Source organism: Scomber japonicus, chromosome 6 (genome assembly GCF_027409825.1).
Source record: "Scomber japonicus isolate fScoJap1 chromosome 6, fScoJap1.pri, whole genome shotgun sequence".
In the NCBI taxonomy this organism is placed as follows: Eukaryota; Metazoa; Chordata; class Actinopteri; order Scombriformes; family Scombridae; genus Scomber; species Scomber japonicus.
The window spans coordinates 28,117,151-28,135,550 of NC_070583.1; the positions used below are offsets into that span (position 1 = coordinate 28,117,151).

At 38.3% G+C, this 18,400-nt stretch overlaps 1 protein-coding gene across 1 annotated transcript; it reads left to right on the forward strand.

Moving 5' to 3' along the window:
- The first annotated feature begins 9,002 nt into the window (after window positions 1-9,002).
- Window positions 9,003-17,914, forward strand: ankk1 (ankyrin repeat and kinase domain containing 1). Its single transcript, XM_053321291.1, has 9 exons — window positions 9,003-9,191; window positions 11,105-11,387; window positions 11,527-11,678; window positions 12,001-12,050; window positions 13,106-13,261; window positions 14,403-14,527; window positions 14,822-14,855; window positions 15,635-15,875; window positions 16,758-17,914. Exons 1-9 carry the CDS (start codon window positions 9,007-9,009, stop codon window positions 17,797-17,799), a joined length of 2,268 nt encoding a protein of 755 aa, XP_053177266.1. The 5' UTR covers window positions 9,003-9,006; the 3' UTR covers window positions 17,800-17,914.
- Window positions 17,915-18,400: the final 486 nt, after the last annotated feature.

The following is an 18,400-nucleotide window of genomic DNA, read 5'->3' on the forward strand; positions in this document are numbered from 1 at the left end:
GCCTTTGTAGAGCTCTTCAACAGCCCTCAATAGTGATGTTCCAAGGGTCTCATCATGTTGGCTGTTGTAGTATTGCAAGCTTCTGAAAGACCAGTCATCTTTTTGCAGCTGGCTAATTAAAATATATGACAGGTGTTTGCACTTACTTAGTGAGGCTAAAAATGCATAATAGTAAGCTGCATATTAGTAGTCACATTATGTGAAACTTTTTTTGTGTGCATCAATCTGTTTTTTCCCTCTTTTATTGAAAAAGTGGTTTCTTTTTTAGCACTTCATGTCAAAATATTAACATCAAGTGTTTTTTTGGAACATTTAATTTACATAAGAGCAACACATTATACCTGCATGCCATGTTTGAGCTGTGCAAACTCAGAGTGCCTGCTTATATTAAATTAAAATTATTGCGTTGTCCTCATGCTAAAATCCTGTTCCAGCTCTCTGTTTGAGATAGATGCATCTTCTCCTTCCCTTCTATCCAAATACCACAAAAAAGAAAAAAAAAGTTTTAGACATTTATCAGTGAGGTGCACCTGTATTATTTCTATTTCTATTTCTGTGCATTGTTTTCACTATCTTTGATAATAAACAGAAACACTATCCTTCTTCCAAAAAGTTAATTACCTGTTAGCCATGCTATCATTTTTCATTCCAACATGCTTCGTATTTCCCTTGTCTTTTTATAGCAGTGCCTTCAGCAGAGGAGTGCGTTTCCCTTAGAGGGTCCAGAGGCTATTGTCACCAATCTCAGAAATCGCATATCCTTTGGTCCCATGTTGAAAGAAGTGAAGAATTCTACCCTCCCAGAGGAGATAGGTAATTATTAGCTGTGTCTTAAAACAAAGACAATCAATCTGGGATAACAGATAGCACACTGGTGATGCTACAAAACAGGAAATGAGAGATGACCATGCCATTTATCTATAATATATGAAGAAAAACACCATATCATTTAATGGTGTGTGTGCCATACAGCTCTTAATGGGTTTATCATGTAAAGTGAGTCTATATTATCAAATATATTTGAATGCAGTAAAGACAGCGTGAAGGTGGATGGTAAATAGTGTTTTTCCTCCTTAATATAGTGCATACACAAATCATGACTGTAGCTTCATGACATATTATTCCTCTGTTTGATTTTCAGATCTATCAGAGCTGGACCTGGTTCTGGTAATCGTCAGTCTGGTGGTCGGCTCCTCTCTTGTCACAGTGACACTGCTGCTGGTGTGGCTTGCCTACCGTCGCCGGGCAATCTGGCTGCTCCACTCGGCAGCTCCACCAAGAGCCTGCTGCGGCTGTCTGCACCGAGGAGGTGACTTGATCCTACCGTGACCAAGGAGCAACCACTGCCAATTACACTGATCACGTCCCCACCAAAATAGCTGCAGACAATTACATTAGTCAACAGACAGTGGAGCAGTCAATCATATTAGCCACAGAGCAGAGGCGGCCAGTCGTATCAGCCGGTATATACCAGACTAGACGATGAGGAGCAATCCAATTCACACCTCCTCTCATAGGTGACACAGCTGTTGCAGTCAAATTTCACACTTAACCATGAGCAGTCTATTATGATTCACTGAAAATAAACACCATCCCCAAATAGAAAAGCTGCTCTGAACCTTTTTTTTCCCCTCACTGGCAACAAATCAATACTCTTTGTATCCTACTTTGAGACTGATAGCTTGTTAATACTGGTTTAATATAATGTATGCATTTGTGGCTTGACAGTTATATCGAGCCCCTGTGATTTACTGTTTAGAGAAAATGTCTGTCATTGTGTTAGGACACATTCAAGCTCATTTATTATTGTGAGAAAACACACAAGCCACTTCTGTAGCATTGTTTTTCTTTATAAATGTCTAAACCAAATGATCTTTTCATCATATATCATCATATACTGTAGTATCATGTTCTTATTGCAAATTATGTAAAATGTTTAATCATTAATTCTTAACTGCTGTCTAATAATTGAGCAAATATATAAAGTAGTTCCTCTACAGAGAAAGAAATCTTTTTTTCACAGCTTTTGATTTCTCTCTCATGAGGAATTCTTGTTCATTATTGATTTAGACCTTAATTTATGCTCTGAATGTCTGTCCTGAATCCTTAATCACTGCATTGAAATAATATACAGTGGAAAAATGTCTCTTTCTAGCATTACATCTGCTCTTTTTCATTATTCATTTTTAAGTTAAGTTACCAGTGAAACATTATTTACTTACATTGTCATTATTTACTCAAAACACTGTCCCACTGTGATTATTCTGCCCTCACTGTGTACATGCAGAGAGCAAATCCCATTTCCAATAAAGGCTGAAGACAGCAATTCGCTTTAAGTCTTTTGTTTGTTGTTGTTTTTTTGTGAAACTATGAAAAAAGTGTCGGGCAACAAATTTACTGAGTGTGATTACAAATCAGAAAATGATGAGCTACCATAAACAGACGTTAGACAGCAGGTATTGAAAAGATGAATTAGAACAGTAACAACTGAACCTGGATTCACAAACATATAGACTAACTGTCAAATTAGTGTGTCTGTGATTCATGCCATGAAGAAACAAAGTATCACCACTGAAAGATCAATATTAAGCCCCCATAGAAAGTACATAATTTTATATTAAACCCACACAGAGTCCACAAGAGTCAAAGTGAAAAGAGTGAATTATATACATCATCAGTTAGCAGTATAAAAAACAAACATATGTTGCAGTAGCAACCCATTAGCTTTAGACAGCTACTCTAATGGCTAGCTGCTTGGTCATCAGTAAATGTTTGCAGAAGAAGCTAGCTAACAAATTATCATCCACAAAACAGCTAAAAAAGAGATAAAGCTTCATCAATGGAATTTTGGAGTAAATAAAATAAGCTTTTCCTTGGTCATAAAGGTCAGGTGACCATATTTTCAAACCCCCAAACTGTGTGTATGGCATGCTTATGCACTCATCAAGATATGGGACAATTATTTGATTTTAGCTCACCTACTGACTTCACCTTCACCTACACCACAGACAGCACCTCAGCAGATGAAAAATTATGTTTTGTCTCCAAAAATCCACCAAGGTATTTGTTGGTGTGTACAGTACAAGGACACATAACATAAAAATAACTTTAGCTTCCATCATCACAGCATGCTACAAGGTGCTCACAAGTTTACAAAGATTAAATGTCAAAATATTAAAATCACAGAAAGAGCCTTCAAATAAAGCTTCCTTTAAGAAGACTGTCTGGTACTTTATACTTTATGCTTTGCAGTCTTTCTTTTTAGTTAAGAGGTTCCTTTGGAAACCACTGCTTATGTTTGGTCTTTTGAAAAAACAGATTCTCTCTTTCACATGGCAGCTAACTGTTAGTATACTGACAGGCTATGTCAGAAAGAGTCACAAGAATCATAGACTAGCAACACAATACAGACAAATCAGTGTTGAATTCAGACACATGGTGCATTGTTTGTGTTGTTACAGTATATTGGTTTAGATAGATGTAATGTAGGAAATAATTGATTTGGGTTAAATATGATATTCCTCCAAAACGCAAGGGGTACATGGTTAAGGCCAGGCAGGCAGAGGTTATTTAAGTTCATGCCATTAATCACAGATGTTGCTGATGCAAAGCAGCAGAACAGTTTTGACTGTGCTTGGTTTTTAACTTTAGGCAGAAAGTCTAATGAAAAATGATAGGTAATACAGAAAATTGGTAAGACTGAATATCATTTCTGAGTACACATCTAAACAATTTAACCCATTACAGCTAATAGTGGTTTAAGTGTGGGACTTAAACACTACAGTACTAATGAGCAGCACAGACCCTGATAAACATCTCGGAAAGTGCTGAAAACAAGGATTAATATGATTATTATTAAAATTGCTGTGAAAACCAGGACTATTTGGTTGTGAATATTGAAAACTGGGACATTTTAGTGTTTTACAGATATCTGTTGGGACTCAGAACACCCAGCTTGAAATTTGCAAAATAACAATGTTAGCTTAACTGGTATAGCAGTAGGACAGTATAGTGGTTACCACTCGCAACTGAATGATCAACTGAAACACATTCAGGTATATTTGACCTCATCACCATTGAAATGAATGAGTCTACTTTAAATTGAGGTCCACACAGCAGGCACATTTTATCCCCAAAACATTTTTCATGCTGGAAAATCCCATAAACATACCAACAAAGTGAGGTCCTGTACCTCCAGTAATCATGATTGACTTTGTTACTGCTCTCTCTCACGTACCTCACATGTTTAAAATTCTGCAGAAATACAAATGGTAAAAAATCAGCATAAGATAAGGATTTGATTATAAAACGTTCAATGCTCTTGAGAGATACACAGGAACTAATAAATGTTTGAGTATGAAACAGATGGCGTACAGCGCACATAGCAGATTAGACAACTCATTCACCTCAATGCCCCCCACTCTTTAATTTTGTTTGATTATGTTTAGCACCCTCCATGCTCAGAGAATATACACTTGAGGTTAAGCTTGTTAGTTAATAGAAGACATGAGGGACAATGGAAAAGCCCTTGGCTCCAGACAGTCAGCTTATCCTGTATGGTGGAGCCGGGAGATGTGGATTCCATCAATGAAGATAGACTTCAGCCCTCAGGTAACCTATCAGGAATCTGATCACGAGCGCCTGGTTTTCATTGGAACATCAATCCAAGAGTCTGTCCTAAATTATAGTGCGAGCTAGTGAAGCATGAAACTATGGCTGTCAGTGAATGTTAAATTCATCTATTACCACCCCTGCATACATAGAGAGAGTTGAAGGGGTAGGGTGCTTACAGAGCATTTTGTTGCAAGGAGTTGACACTTGAATTAAAGGAATGTCCAGAGTGCTATCTAATAAAAACACCACAGAAAGAGAAGATTAAGTTAAAATGTAAAATCTGCCAAAAGTGATTCTGTGTTAATAATGATGCTCTTTCACGTTTTTTATGTCTGATTATTCTACCCATGGATTCTCATATTTTAGCTAAAAAAGTTTTGACAACCCATCATAATGGCCCACTGTGTTTTAGTATACTGCAAAAATAATGAATCCTTAATTATATAAAGTTTGTAAAGTAATGAGTTTACAGCATTTTATATTTAGGTTGTCTGCAGGCCGATGACAACACAGTAATACAGACCATGAGATTAAAATTCAAATCCTCCCACAGATGTAATCCTCTCCCTACCACAGGCCTGTAGTGTAAACCAGCATATTTAAAAGGAACAGGGAGTGGGGAAATCCCATTGAAGTGGAATAATAATAATTAATACAATTTCTAACTGCCTCTCAGAAATGTAAGCCTGAACAAAGAGTCACATCGGGAACATATAGGAGAAGAAATGACTACTGAATCCTGACCTTTCATGAGTCATACATTATGGACCAAAATCCCAATAAATTACATTTACATTTACAGTTTGTAAAAGCTAGAGAAAAACAGAAGCAAAGCGAAATGAACTGCCGTGCAGTGAGGATTGCATACAATTGTGTGTTGGTAGAGAAGATTTGCGTCATGCTGTCAGCAGGAGCCATGTTGAATTCAAATGTGGCGATGTGCCAGGAATGACGAAACCCAAAGGAGATGGCCCAGATATTTATATGACTGCCAAAGCTACTAGTGGCCCACAGGAACAATTTATATGTTATACGTGTGTGTGTGTATGTGTTTCTATAAATCACATCTGAGTCTATTTCTTTAACATCACAACAAAATTACCTCATGTCCCCAGATAGATTCAGTCGTAAAGAAGGCCGAGCGTAGGTAAAATATTACTGAAGACCTTATAACTTTGAACAGCAGGTGGGAATAAAAAGGAAGGTTATAGCGGACATCTTTGTTTCCTCATCTTCTTGAATTATCTTCCTATTACCGTAATCCTCTCACATAAGCCAGGCAGTTTAAATCTTTTCTCTCAAATAACGGTCTACTTTAATGATGCACAAAGATAAAATCCACAACTGTGGGGTCTAACAGGTCTAACAGGAAGTCAAGGTAGAAGATGGTAAATGTCTTGACACTCTGGGAGCTGAAATAGGTGCAGTACACACATCACAGTTGGTACATCATCAGGCACTCAAAGCACGACTGCAGCAATGGCAAATATACGATTAGTGTCTCTAATAATTAGAGATTAATTTACAGAGCGCTAATTGAGTTGGATGACCAGTTCCAGCAGACCATCAAACTTAAAAGCACTATCTCATTTTAACAGTCTGTCTGTGTAAAGAGACAGTGAATATAACACACATGAAATGACTCCCTTCTTGCTGCCTGTTGAAAACAATAAGCTTTTATTATTCGCAGGAATCAGGATGAAAGCATATAATCGCATTTGTTTTCTGAGTGTCACTGCATCTTAAACAGAGCAGGGATCACCATCCAGGCTGACTGCAAGTGCAAAAGAAATGAGGCCCATCGCTGGCTTTGTCACAGAAGATGCTTCATGCAAACACAATGAATGCTTAAGCTTTGCCAGCAATGTTAAGTCTTAAAGTCAAAATCCATTTTCTGAACAATTTAAAGCAATTTACCAACCATTTTACGGCTTTGAATGGTAACAAAGACCATATCCTTATGAATGTGATTATTTTGACTTGGTTGTAATTTTTCAAATCAGTTTCAACTTTTTTTTGCAGGGTAATTGTTGCCAAAAAAAGACAATAGCTTCACTTCCTTTAGTTGACATTGTGTGAAAATGGCAGAGGAGTCTATAATGTATTGGCACAATAGTTTAGAAAGTTCAATTTAGACAACGTCCCTTACTTTGATATCACCTCCATTCACAGAGGACAGCTTGCACTCAATCAGTGCCCAGGGACTACATTTATCAGACAGGAATCTGCAGATAAGAATTCATTACAGGAAACACTTTTAAAGAAAGACAATTTAAAGGTTCCAAGAAGTCAAAACCTTACAAAAGAATAGTTGTAACTGCTTTGTAAATGTTGCAGAACACGACATGCCTTTTTAAAATTCATTACAATAGCTCTATTTTGGATGCTTAAGGCAAATTCAGCAGTAGATTTAATTACTTTTTTCTTTGACTTCTTTCTCTTTTCAAAGAAACTGGGCAAATAGTATTTTATAACTAGTAAAAGTCATTGTTCTTATGTTCACACCTCCTCCTTGTGCATGTGTTTGGTTTTAAACTTGTGGCCGACAATGTAAACGTGACTGTCTGTGACTGAGCGATGAAGTTACATCACCATTGGTCGGCTGTATGGCACCACTTCCTGTATCTGTTTCAAATAAAAAAAACCTTTAGTGTCTCATATAGGGTTTGCAATCATTATACTTTTAGTTTGAGTGTCTGAGCAAACAATATACAAGTACAAGAAACAATATCTAGATAATAATAAGTAATCATGCCCAAATGTAATCTTTGTCATGCTGTGGAATTTGCTTTAAGCAATTGCTTCACTAGAATTAAGCTTAGCATAAGTTCAAGCAGAAAGACTATCTATTACTCATTCATTCAATCTCATTCCTCTCTCTTTCCTCGCTTACTGAACTCCAAATTGCTCCCGAAGGCTGTGCCATCGGTGTGTGAGTGTGTGTGAATGAGCTTTAGATTAGATCCTGATGAGCAGGTTGGGACCTTGCATGGCAGCCTTTGCCATCACTGTACGAATATATGTGTGAATGGGTGAATGTTGTCATGAAGTGTAAAGTGCTTTGAGTGGTTGGAAGACCCAAAAGGCGCTGTATAAATGCAGTCAATTTACCATTTACCATTATGCATGTCCAATAATATTATTATCACTTAATATTGAAGTCTGTCCTGATTGAAATGTTACAATTCCCCATTATTTGCATTCAGAACTACTCACGTTATCTAATGATAACGTTTTGGTAAACCATTTTCACATTGTATCAGTATTGTTAGGGGATGCAATAGTGAAGAAGAAAGAAATAGAAGAAGAGACGGAGCTTTTCATTAGGTTGAGCCTAATGACTGCAAGCATTTTACACATTTCACATCCCCAGCTCCACTTTCCCTCTGCCCTCCTTGTGGCCTCCGTGCTGTTACGTCATACCAAGGGCTGAGGGGGAAGTGTGAGTACTAAAGAAACGCAGTCTAGGTTTTGACCCAGTCTTGTTTAAACTTGCTGTTGAATTTTAAAGCACTTTGAGCTGCATTTTGTTAACTATATGGAAGGTGTTATATAAACTATGTTCATTCATTCATTCTTTCATTCATTTGCTCCAGATGACATTTCATTGATTTACTTTCATTTCTTACCCTAACCGTAACCCTATGTAGGTATGTCTTAACTCTAAAATTGTATGATTTACATTATGGTGACTTGTTTTTTGTCATTAAAAGGGAGTCCAGTCTCCACATGTTAGAGAGATTAGATTTATGTCTCCACTGCATGATGAATATCTTTTACACATACACAAACACACATACATGCACCCTAGTGTTTCCAGGAATTCTCATACTCAGATTGCATACCAGTGAGCCGTTCAACTCTAGCTGCTGGGGGTTAAGTGCCTTGTTAAAGTGCTATTTGATAGAAGTAGAAGGCTCATTAAGCAGATCATTTACTACATATACACACAATTTACAATGGGTTCAACTATCATAAGTGATACTGTGTAGGTGATGAATCAATATATTTCTCAGGAATTGCTCAGTTTTCCATTCAGATGGAATGTGGGTCAGTCCTGGAATTGGAGCGTAAAGATAAGGAAGTATACAGTTTACCTGTAAGACTGAAAGCTATGTCAGCAGTTTGAGTAGCTAAAAACCAGCTTTGCCACATTGCAGTGTAAACAGGTTCTCTGCCACAACTCCTCCCACAGATCAACGATTTGTGACTCCACATGCATTCACCCTGACAGCTGCCACTGATTCTAATGTGTATCCTTGTTTTACAACCTCACCTCAACTTGCGTGAGACAAAGCTCCTGTGGTGCTTCTGATCGATGTTGATCTGGAGGATAAACCTTGTTTGTAGGATTAGATAATGATTTAAGGGGGGCTTGTGTCAGAGAATATTATGGATTGCCTTGATGGATCGCCTCGGGAGTTCAGGAACTTCAAGAAGGACGACTTTGAGGCTGACTGGATTAAAGTGGCAGAATGCAGATTTGGTCAAGTGTACCAAGTCAAGCTCAAGCTCTGGCGGGAAAAATGTGCCCTGAAAAGCTTTGACACAACCTTGTGTGCAAACAACTTTTACAGGTGGGACTTGAAAATGTTAAATATAGCACAGCTTGCCTATAACTCTGCTGCTTTACACCAGTGTATTAGCATATTGGCGTACTAATTGTGAGTTGTGTACTAATAATATTGACCTTAACATTGACATCTTTTGGTGTCATTAAAGGTTGAATATGTAGAATATTTATTAAAAGCTATATTTAAAAAAAAAATAATACAGCCACAGGGCGTTTTGAGGGGTACAGAATGAAAGTATTGCTTTTCCATAAAAAAAAATATTTAGTCTGAATTAATATTTTTAAAAATTTTTGACGGGTTGTTCTGACACGTTCTGTGTACACTGTACCAGCCATTTAGCGGCCGGAATTGCGGGTTGCCAGGGTTGTCTGTTGTTCCGGTGCAGCTACTGTAGGCTGGCACTGGGTGAAATGGAGTTGTAAACAAACACGGCCGTGTTGGACTTACTAAAACCAGCGTTTTTTGCTCTCAAGTACAACTTTTCATCAAAAAACTTCGAAGGTAAGACAGAATATCTGTTAGTCGCTGTAAATAAGTGGTTGTTTACCTTTGTATGCTGCTGGTTCACTGAGTTTTTAGCGCAATAATAGTGGTACTGTTGAACTCGCCAGGGTCTTAGCTTTCATATGAGATGCTATTTGTTTGTGTACCATGAAGTATTAAAACGGTAGCAATGGAAATGTGGAGAGTGGGTTGACTTTCTGACGCTATTCGGATTTTGATATTTGATCATTAACCTCTTAACGCACGCTGTTCCTTTCACGGGACGGGACGGATGTTAGGAGGTAGCCACACGTTCTTCTGAATGTTTTAAACACCAACCCTTAAACATATATACTCATGCCGTACATTGTTGGAAAGCTTAGATTGTTCTGATTCATTCAAGACCACTCACGACTTATATGGTTGCTCACAGCCGTAATAGTATTAGCGATTAGCTCGGCTAGCCACTCAGCTAAGTGAGAAAAGCTATAATGCCTACATACCTTCAAAGTCTTCCCTTTATCCACAACGATCATCTTGTGACACAGGACTTTCTGTACAGCTCGCCAAGTATCCATTCTTGTGAAATATGAAATCCGTTTCCATAAAACCGGAATATTTTCCTCAATATGTCAACATGTATTTAGTCCAACACGTAATGTAATAACACAAATAACAAACCATACACGGTCCCTTTTACGTCATTTCCTGACCTGCGCGTCCATCTCAGAGTACACGTGACTAGATGTTTTCGACCGTGAGCCTCCCCTGCTTCTGACGACACCACACACAAGCCAATCGGTGTTTAGGATTAGGCAGTACATGCAGAGACATTGCTGCTACTCCCACTGGCGTTACAATCATAGACTGTAAAACGAAATGTAAAAAGAAAATGTAATGTACCTCGGTGGTTTCAAGTCAGTTACAGCGAGGGTATGTTCGCTTCCTGTTTTCAAAATAAAAGCACCAACTCTATCGTTATGGTTTTCTCAATAATAAAAGGCAACGGGTGTTTTATTTTGTGAAAATGACCGGAAGTGCGTTACTCGCTACGGCTAACTTGAGTGGCTCCGAATTCGCAGGAACAAAACTTTAAGCAGATGTTATTTGGACAAATTAGCATCACATTGTGGATCTAAAGGGCTTCTTTCTCGCCTAAAAAGGTTAGACATGTTGATAAAGTGGTATATTTACAGAGTTAGAGCTAAAATAAAATCCGGCACCGGACCTGGCAACCCGACTGCTGGAATTACTTTTTGGTTGTTGCGACTACGATCTCGAGACATTAGATGGCGTTGTTCTGCTCATTCTACATATTCTACCTTTAATCTTTGTATTAAATGTTTGATACGGGAGAAAATATTTTCAGTGGTCAAAGTTTAAAATACCTCTTAATAATATCCAAAGCATTAAAAAGCATTTTTCTGTCACAGGAGAATTATTGACGAGGTGGCCAACATAGCTGCTGTGAAATTCAAGTACATAGTGTCCATCTACGGATTGTGCAGTGACGCGACTGCCATGGTGATGGAGTACATGAGTAATGGATCGCTGAACAATCTCCTAGCCAGTCACACTTTGATGTGGCCAAAGAAGTTCCAGATGATTTATGAGGCATCCATGGGTATGAATTTCCTCCACAGCATGCAACCCCCACTCCTCCATCTTAACCTCAAGTTGTCCAACATCCTAATAGACGATCATCTGCATGTCAAGGTCAGTGAAACACATAGAAAACAACACAATGAAACTGTCAATGTTCACTGTGATCTGTTGATATTTGTGAGCTCTGCTGAGTAATGTATGCTAATCCCTGACAAGTTGACAGTACTCCATGCACTGTTTTTCTACTAAGATTTCAGATTTTGGTTTAATCCATTGGGAGGAGGGAATGAACAAGAAGTTGTTCATGGAGCATCTGACAGCAAGAGGGAACATAAGTTACATTCCTCCAGAGACTTTCACACAGTGCCCTGATCCTCCAGGAACCACCTTTGATGTTTACAGGTGACTAGCCAAGGGCATTTTTGAAAATTGCACCATCAGAGTCACCGCCTTTTCTCTGATTCAGTGCACAATCCACAATTCACATAGCGTAACCTTGTTCTCTACTGTATATCATTTAACTCCATCACAAGTTTCAAGGATATACTCCTTTTTTTTTGCCCATGTCTGACTTTCTTTCATACCCTTTTATTTTCAGTGGGGTTATTTTATCATTAAAGAACTATGCTTTTATACGACAAAAACAATTTCATTATCAAAATGAGCAGCATAGATGAAAGTGGGAAATTAGGACTGAAGTTCTTCTTTTTGCTTTGATCTACAGCTTTGGTATTGTGATGTGGGAGATTTTGACACAACAGAAACCATATGCAGGTAGGCTTTAATTAATTAGAAATGCATCACAGCTTCACATTAAATAGATTTATAGATGTTATTTCAGCAAGCAGTCTGGCAAAGGTCATGTAACACAATATTCTCACTTTAAACAGCATACATGTGAATCTCCTTTCATCTCAGTGTTTCTTGGGTTCATTTTACAATTGTAGAATGAAATTAATTTATGACAGTGCTGTGTTTAAGTACAGATTTTAGGATCTGTACCTGAGTGTTTCCATTTTAGACTTTGACTTCACTACAGTTCAGAGGGAATTATTGTACTTTTCACTTCACTACATTTACTGAACAGCTATAATTAGCTTTACCAAACTTTTTCATACAAAATATATGATGGGTCTAGTGGTGCCAAACATATGGTGGCAGATGGTGTTGTTTGGCTTTTAAAGGGATGCTGATGAAGCAGGTCAGCTGGCAGGAGTATGTGGGAAAAAAGGTAATGTTTCTTAACTAAAATATTAATGAACCAGAGGTAAAAATGAACTCTGAAATTCAACAAAAATAACTTAAGCTAAAGTAAAACAAGAAACTAATCTGCAGCCTTATACTGTAGCAAGCCACCACTTACTCTATTCCCTCATCCATCTCAACTGAGCAGTGACTGGCTTTTCTACGCTGCTTCTACCTGGACTGATAATAAAGCTTTCAAAGCATATGCTGTAGACCAACACTGATGTAGAATTTGTCTGTCACTGCTGACAATTACAATTTTCTATGGACAAACACGCACAGCCATGAATGCACCAAATTACACAGAATATAATCTACTACTTAACAGTTTTATCTTTCGTATCTAAACTTGACAATGCCTATGACTCACTGTTTACTGCACCTAATGATGCACACCCGTCACTGTCACTGTCACTGATTAAGCAGCATCTGCCAGACCATCACAAAACTCTCAACAGAAATGTTGCATATAAATGTGTAATGCTGTCACACGATTTTGAAGTGGAGGAAAAATATTCTCATCATAAATACACAATATAATTTGGGTTTTGAATCTTCTTTCTGGCATCTGTTTGTGGGTCCAGGGTGCAGCATGACCACAGTGCTCTTACAGGTGTCACATGGCAAAAGACCCTGCATGGAGATGTTTCCTGAACGGAAGCCACATGAGTGTGATCAGATGATCAGCATCATGAAGCAGTGCTGGGACCAGGATCCCAAGAAGAGGCCCCAGTTCTTAGGTACAAATACTTAATTGCTGAATTGAATTGTTTTCAGCCAGCTTTCTAATTTGCTTTTAAAGCTCTCGAAGGAAATGCAACTCTTGTGGTCGTTCACTGATCTAAAGAACTGCTGAGTTGTGGCTTGACAGAAAAAAGCTGACTGCTCAAAGGCCTTGTGAGGAAAAAGAACAGTACTAGTAGGCAGATAAGATTTAATGATGTTTTAAGACCTGTTGTAGAGAATGATCCAGGTTATTTAAAATCTCACATACACATGACACACATTTAGAAAATCCAAAAATGTTCTAAGCTCCATCAATAATGACATGAATCATATTAATAATAATTACAATATCCTGAACCAGCTCTCAATATGCACCACACTACACATCATAATATGCCCTAATATCTTGGCTGCTGCATCTATAGAGAGATGATTAGTCAAAATGATCTAACGTCATGTTTAATTGCTTTTGTCATTTTAACATCTCAGTGAAATTAATATTTGAGTCTGTGTAGCCGAGACGTTCTATAACTATATGAATTATTTTCCCTTTAATGAGAATATCAACATTGATTGAATTTGTTTTTTCTGTAGAAATGCATTTCAGGAGAAAAAAAAAAGTGTGTCAAACAAAAAGACAACTTAACATCATGTTGAAACATTAATGTTTTAATCTGTAGTTATAAAAGGCATTTGTCATTTGTCCTTTTGATCCACATGGTGCTGGTACCAATTGTCTAGATGTTTACATGGCGAAGACCACAGCCACATTCTCCCCCCTGGGCCTTGTGTGTTATCATCAACAGTTAACAAGTAGTCAATTGCTCACTCAGTGAATGTAATACTTGAGTGAAATGCATACATTCAAATAAGATCAAATTATTTACACAAGAGGATTACCTTTGTTTAGACAAGCTCTTATGGCTTGAGAAGTCATGTTAATGAATATAAATTGGTGTCATGTTTATTCATACTCAATAGCTATCGCAGTGTAAGATGTTCTCAAAAACTCAGTGTTACCCATAAGTCATGCATGACGGTTCATTCTCTGTAGAGTTGCAATTATGAAAAGATCGTACTGGGCTTCAGAGCTGCAAGCGTAGGAATACATTTGTTTGATTAAGCAAATTCAGAACAGTCCTGTTTTGTTTGCAGACACTGTGAGGAAAACGGAGGCTCTGAGTGAAGTCCTACAGATCCCAGGACCCGTCCAGTGTTACAGCAATGATGACAAGGAAAAGAAATCAGATTACAGCTATGTGGTTTCTCCTGTGTATAAAGTTAGTTCTGTTTAATATTTTACATACATTTTATGACACTGTAGTATATTCTTCAGTTTTCATCACAGAATGAGAAAGAGAAAAGTACACACAAATCATTTTAATAATTCAGGGCATATTGTGTATGCAGTCATTAACACAGTGGCTATTTAACTGTTGAGTCATTCTTACCCTTTAGCGCCCATTCTCACAAACTGATATTAATGGTGTGTGTATATTTGCATATTAACCACTTGTCAAGATTGATGTCACAGATAATAAGTTATGAAGTATCTTCTTTCTTTTACATTTTAGATTTCTATGCCTGAGATGCCTGACCTTCCCTCAGGTGAATGCATGGGTAGAGAAGGACGGAAAACCGTGTTCAATGCAGTACAAAGCCTGGAGGGCTGACATTTAAAAAGTGCTATTTACAGTGCTGTCACATTTTTAATATTACCTTTAGTATTGAGAAGCAGAGTCAAATATCAATGTGAGAGGGAGAATAAGCCTCTTGGATCCTCTCTATGAAACAGTGGAATAGATTATTGAAGAGATGATTTGCAAGTGCGTTTTTATTGATCTTTTCATTGCAAGTGTCCTTTAAAGTTGTATAGGTGCATTTTCTACACTAATGCACAAGACAATAATTATAAGATATAATAGCACCTGCAAAGAGGCTGAATATATGTGAAAGGGACCCATAGACAAGGCAGAGATCCAAGTTTCATGAATGCAGAGCTGTTTCATTTTATTTTATCTGTAGAATTCCCTTTCAATGTGTTTGTGGTTTAAGCTCTGTAAAGAGAGAACTAAATTATTAACATCAAATCTCAACAGAAATGGTGTGCAGTGTTGGTAATGCAGATATTACATGAACAAAAAGGGAGCCTACAGGACAAAAGCAATATGTCTGAGGTAAAAAAGGAACGAAAAAGGAGGAAAATAGCATATATATAGCCTCTATAAAGGTGAAGTGGTTGCACCATGGGTTGCACCTGAGGTGAAGTACACAACAGAAGTAGACTCAACTTTGATAAAACAAAATTCATACAACTTTTTGCAACCCACATGCACAATTCCTGAAATCTTTTATCTCAAATAATTCCCTTTGCTTTCATTTCACAGATGACCAACATAGCAAAGATGGCATCCTCGCTCTCCTGTCAAAGAAGGACTTTAGTAGTTTCAGACAGTCAGTGAAAAGAGAGCACATAAACACACACTTTTCAGGTAAAAAGAATCTCCTGCACTTTACGGTAGCCAGCGGGGATGCAGAGAGTGTGGAGCATGTCATGAGCCTGGGTGCTGAAGTCAACTGTACGACCGCCAGAGGTTACACTCCTCTTGTTATTGCTGTCCTGCACAGGTCTGTATGAGGAAACGCATAAAGCTTATTACAACTTACACAAGAAAATGTTTGTGCTTGAGGCAGGCTATTTTGAAAATGTCTGCTTCTCTGAGGCTAACTAAATACAATTCTGCTCCTCTGTTGAAAGTGAATAGTAATAGATTCACAGAGAGTTCACCTGTTGAAAGCAGCTCAAGTTAACATAACTTGGATATGTAAAGTGACATTTTCATTATCCCAATTAATTACATTTAGTGATGATAGCTAAGTTTTACATTTATGTTAGTACTGACAAGACACTGGTAGGTCACATCAGACAATTACAGCTGAATATATCAGATATGATCCTGTTGACTCATTCTACCTCTAAGCTGTATAATTCACAGATTCACTGATCCTGATTGAGGTGATTAAATTATTAATGTGTTGCACGTAAAAGGATCAGGGATTCTGACTGTTGCTACTATCTGCTATGTCTGCTGTTGGTTTTTCAGTGCTTGACTGCTATCTGACTCCAATGTGTGGAGTTGGAAAATTGTGACTAATGCTTGATTGTTCATTGAGTGACGGATCGCTCTACTGGTCTTTGACATTCTTACATATCAAAATAATGCTGAGTGGCATTTTACTCCTTAAAGCTAATGTTTTGTGACCAGACAAATAGCAGAGTTTTGTAGCCATCTCATGAAATAAATGTTGATACAGCTTATAAAACCTGCTAACAGCTTTTATTCTTACATTTAGTGTACTGGGGACAACTGGGTGTAGTGATTAGACCTTTTATGTTTTAAAGTGGAAGCAACTACCCAACTATCAGCCAAAAAGTGAATCATTTATATTTCGTGAACAATTCCTTTAAATGTAATATTTTACACTAAAGATGCAACTTCTTTTCTCTAGGCTTCATGACATCATCTCTCTGTTGCTGGAACATGGGGCTGATACCACCCAGGGTGATGAGGACCAGTGGACAGCGCTTCATTTTGCTGCTCAGAACGGAGATGACAGGACTGTCCGTCTCCTGCTGGACAAAGGAGCTGTGGCAGATGCCCGCGAAAAAGCTGGTTGGATTCCCCTCCACCTGGCCTGCCAGAATGGACATGAAACAGTAGTCCGCCTGCTGTTGTCACGACTGTCAGGCGAAGCAGTTGGAGAAAGGGAGGAGGCACAAGGGAGGACGCCGCTCCACCTAGCCTCTGCTTATGGGCATCTGAATATTGCCAAGCTCCTCCTTTCTCACGGAGCAGATCCCAATGCCACAGACCACTCTCTCTCCACTGCTCTTCATTTATCAGCTGAGGAAGGCCATAACAGAGTAGTCAGACAGTTGGTGAAGAGCGGGGCGAGTACTGACAGTGCAGACGGCAGAGGATACACTCCACTTCACCTGGCAGCTCTGAAGGGTCATACAGGCATATGCAGGCAACTATTGTCAAATGGGGGCAGCCAAGACTCCAAGACCCTTCAAGGTTGGACTCCCATGCACCTGGCTGCCCTAAAGGGACATGAAGCCACCGTTGTCCAGCTGGAGCATCAGGGCTGTTGTGTGAACGCTAGAGGTGAGAATGGATGGACCCCGCTCCACCTCGCCTGCCACCAGAGCGAGGCAGAAGTGGTGGCAAAGCTCCTGGCAGCCAAAGCTGACCCAAATGTGACAGAAGACAACGAAGGATGGACACCACTACATGTAGCCTGTAGTAATGTTAGTTTCCCAAGTGTCCTCCACTTGATATCACATCATGCGGATGTGAATGCAGTAAACTCAAGAAAGGTGACACCTTTACACCTGGCCGCCCAGCATGGCTGTGCACCTATTGTGAAGGCTCTACTGCTGAATGGAGCAGACAAAACTCTACTGGACTCTTCTGGATCCACAGCTCTGAAGGTGGCCCACAGGTATGACAAATTGGAAATAGTGCAACTATTAGAGAAGGAAGGTTGACCATGACTCTAGAGAGCAACATAATTAGAAACATTATAGTACAATGAAAACATCAGTGACACAGTTGGAATAATCTTTCCTTTGAGTAGGGCCTTTTAAGCTACTTAAAACTTGAATAGATGATTAAATCATAGTTCCATTATTAAATTATGAATACAATTTAAGTAAGATTCACAAGTCTATTTTCTATATTAGTCAAGTATACTCAAATACTGTGAAATGTAATTTTTCATACATTTATTTCCTAAAAACAATGTACTGTAACAACACAATACAATTTAGAGTTTCTAAATCATTATATAATCAACATGTTTTTTGGTTTCCAAATAAATAATAATTAATAGATAACTTTTGGCTTAGTTTTTCCAGTGGTTATCTTCCTTTAAGCTACTATAAAAGTACCATATAAGTCTATTTTCTAATGCATTTATCAGGCATTTCCAGTGAAAGTAGTGACATAAAGTCTGAAAGATTTCACAGGGTCATTATAGTAGAAAATAGGAGTGAGCTAACACATGGAGTCAGAATCAGATGAAGTAGACTATGATGACAAAACACAATGTTTGAATAAATGTTGCTGCCACAAGTGGATGAAAATGAA

What these genes read in the sequence shown, in the direction of transcription:
- ankk1 (XM_053321291.1), top strand. Translation starts at nt 9,007, where the DNA reads ATGGATTGCCTTGATGGATCGCCTCGGGAGTTCAGGAACTTCAAGAAG. An exon ending in ACCACCTTTGATGTTTACAG is followed by an intron (nt 11,679 to 12,000) that starts GTGACTAGCCAA and finishes TTTGATCTACAG; the next exon opens with CTTTGGTATTGTGATGTGGG. An exon ending in GTTATTGCTGTCCTGCACAG is followed by an intron (nt 15,876 to 16,757) that starts GTCTGTATGAGG and finishes TCTTTTCTCTAG; the next exon opens with GCTTCATGACATCATCTCTC.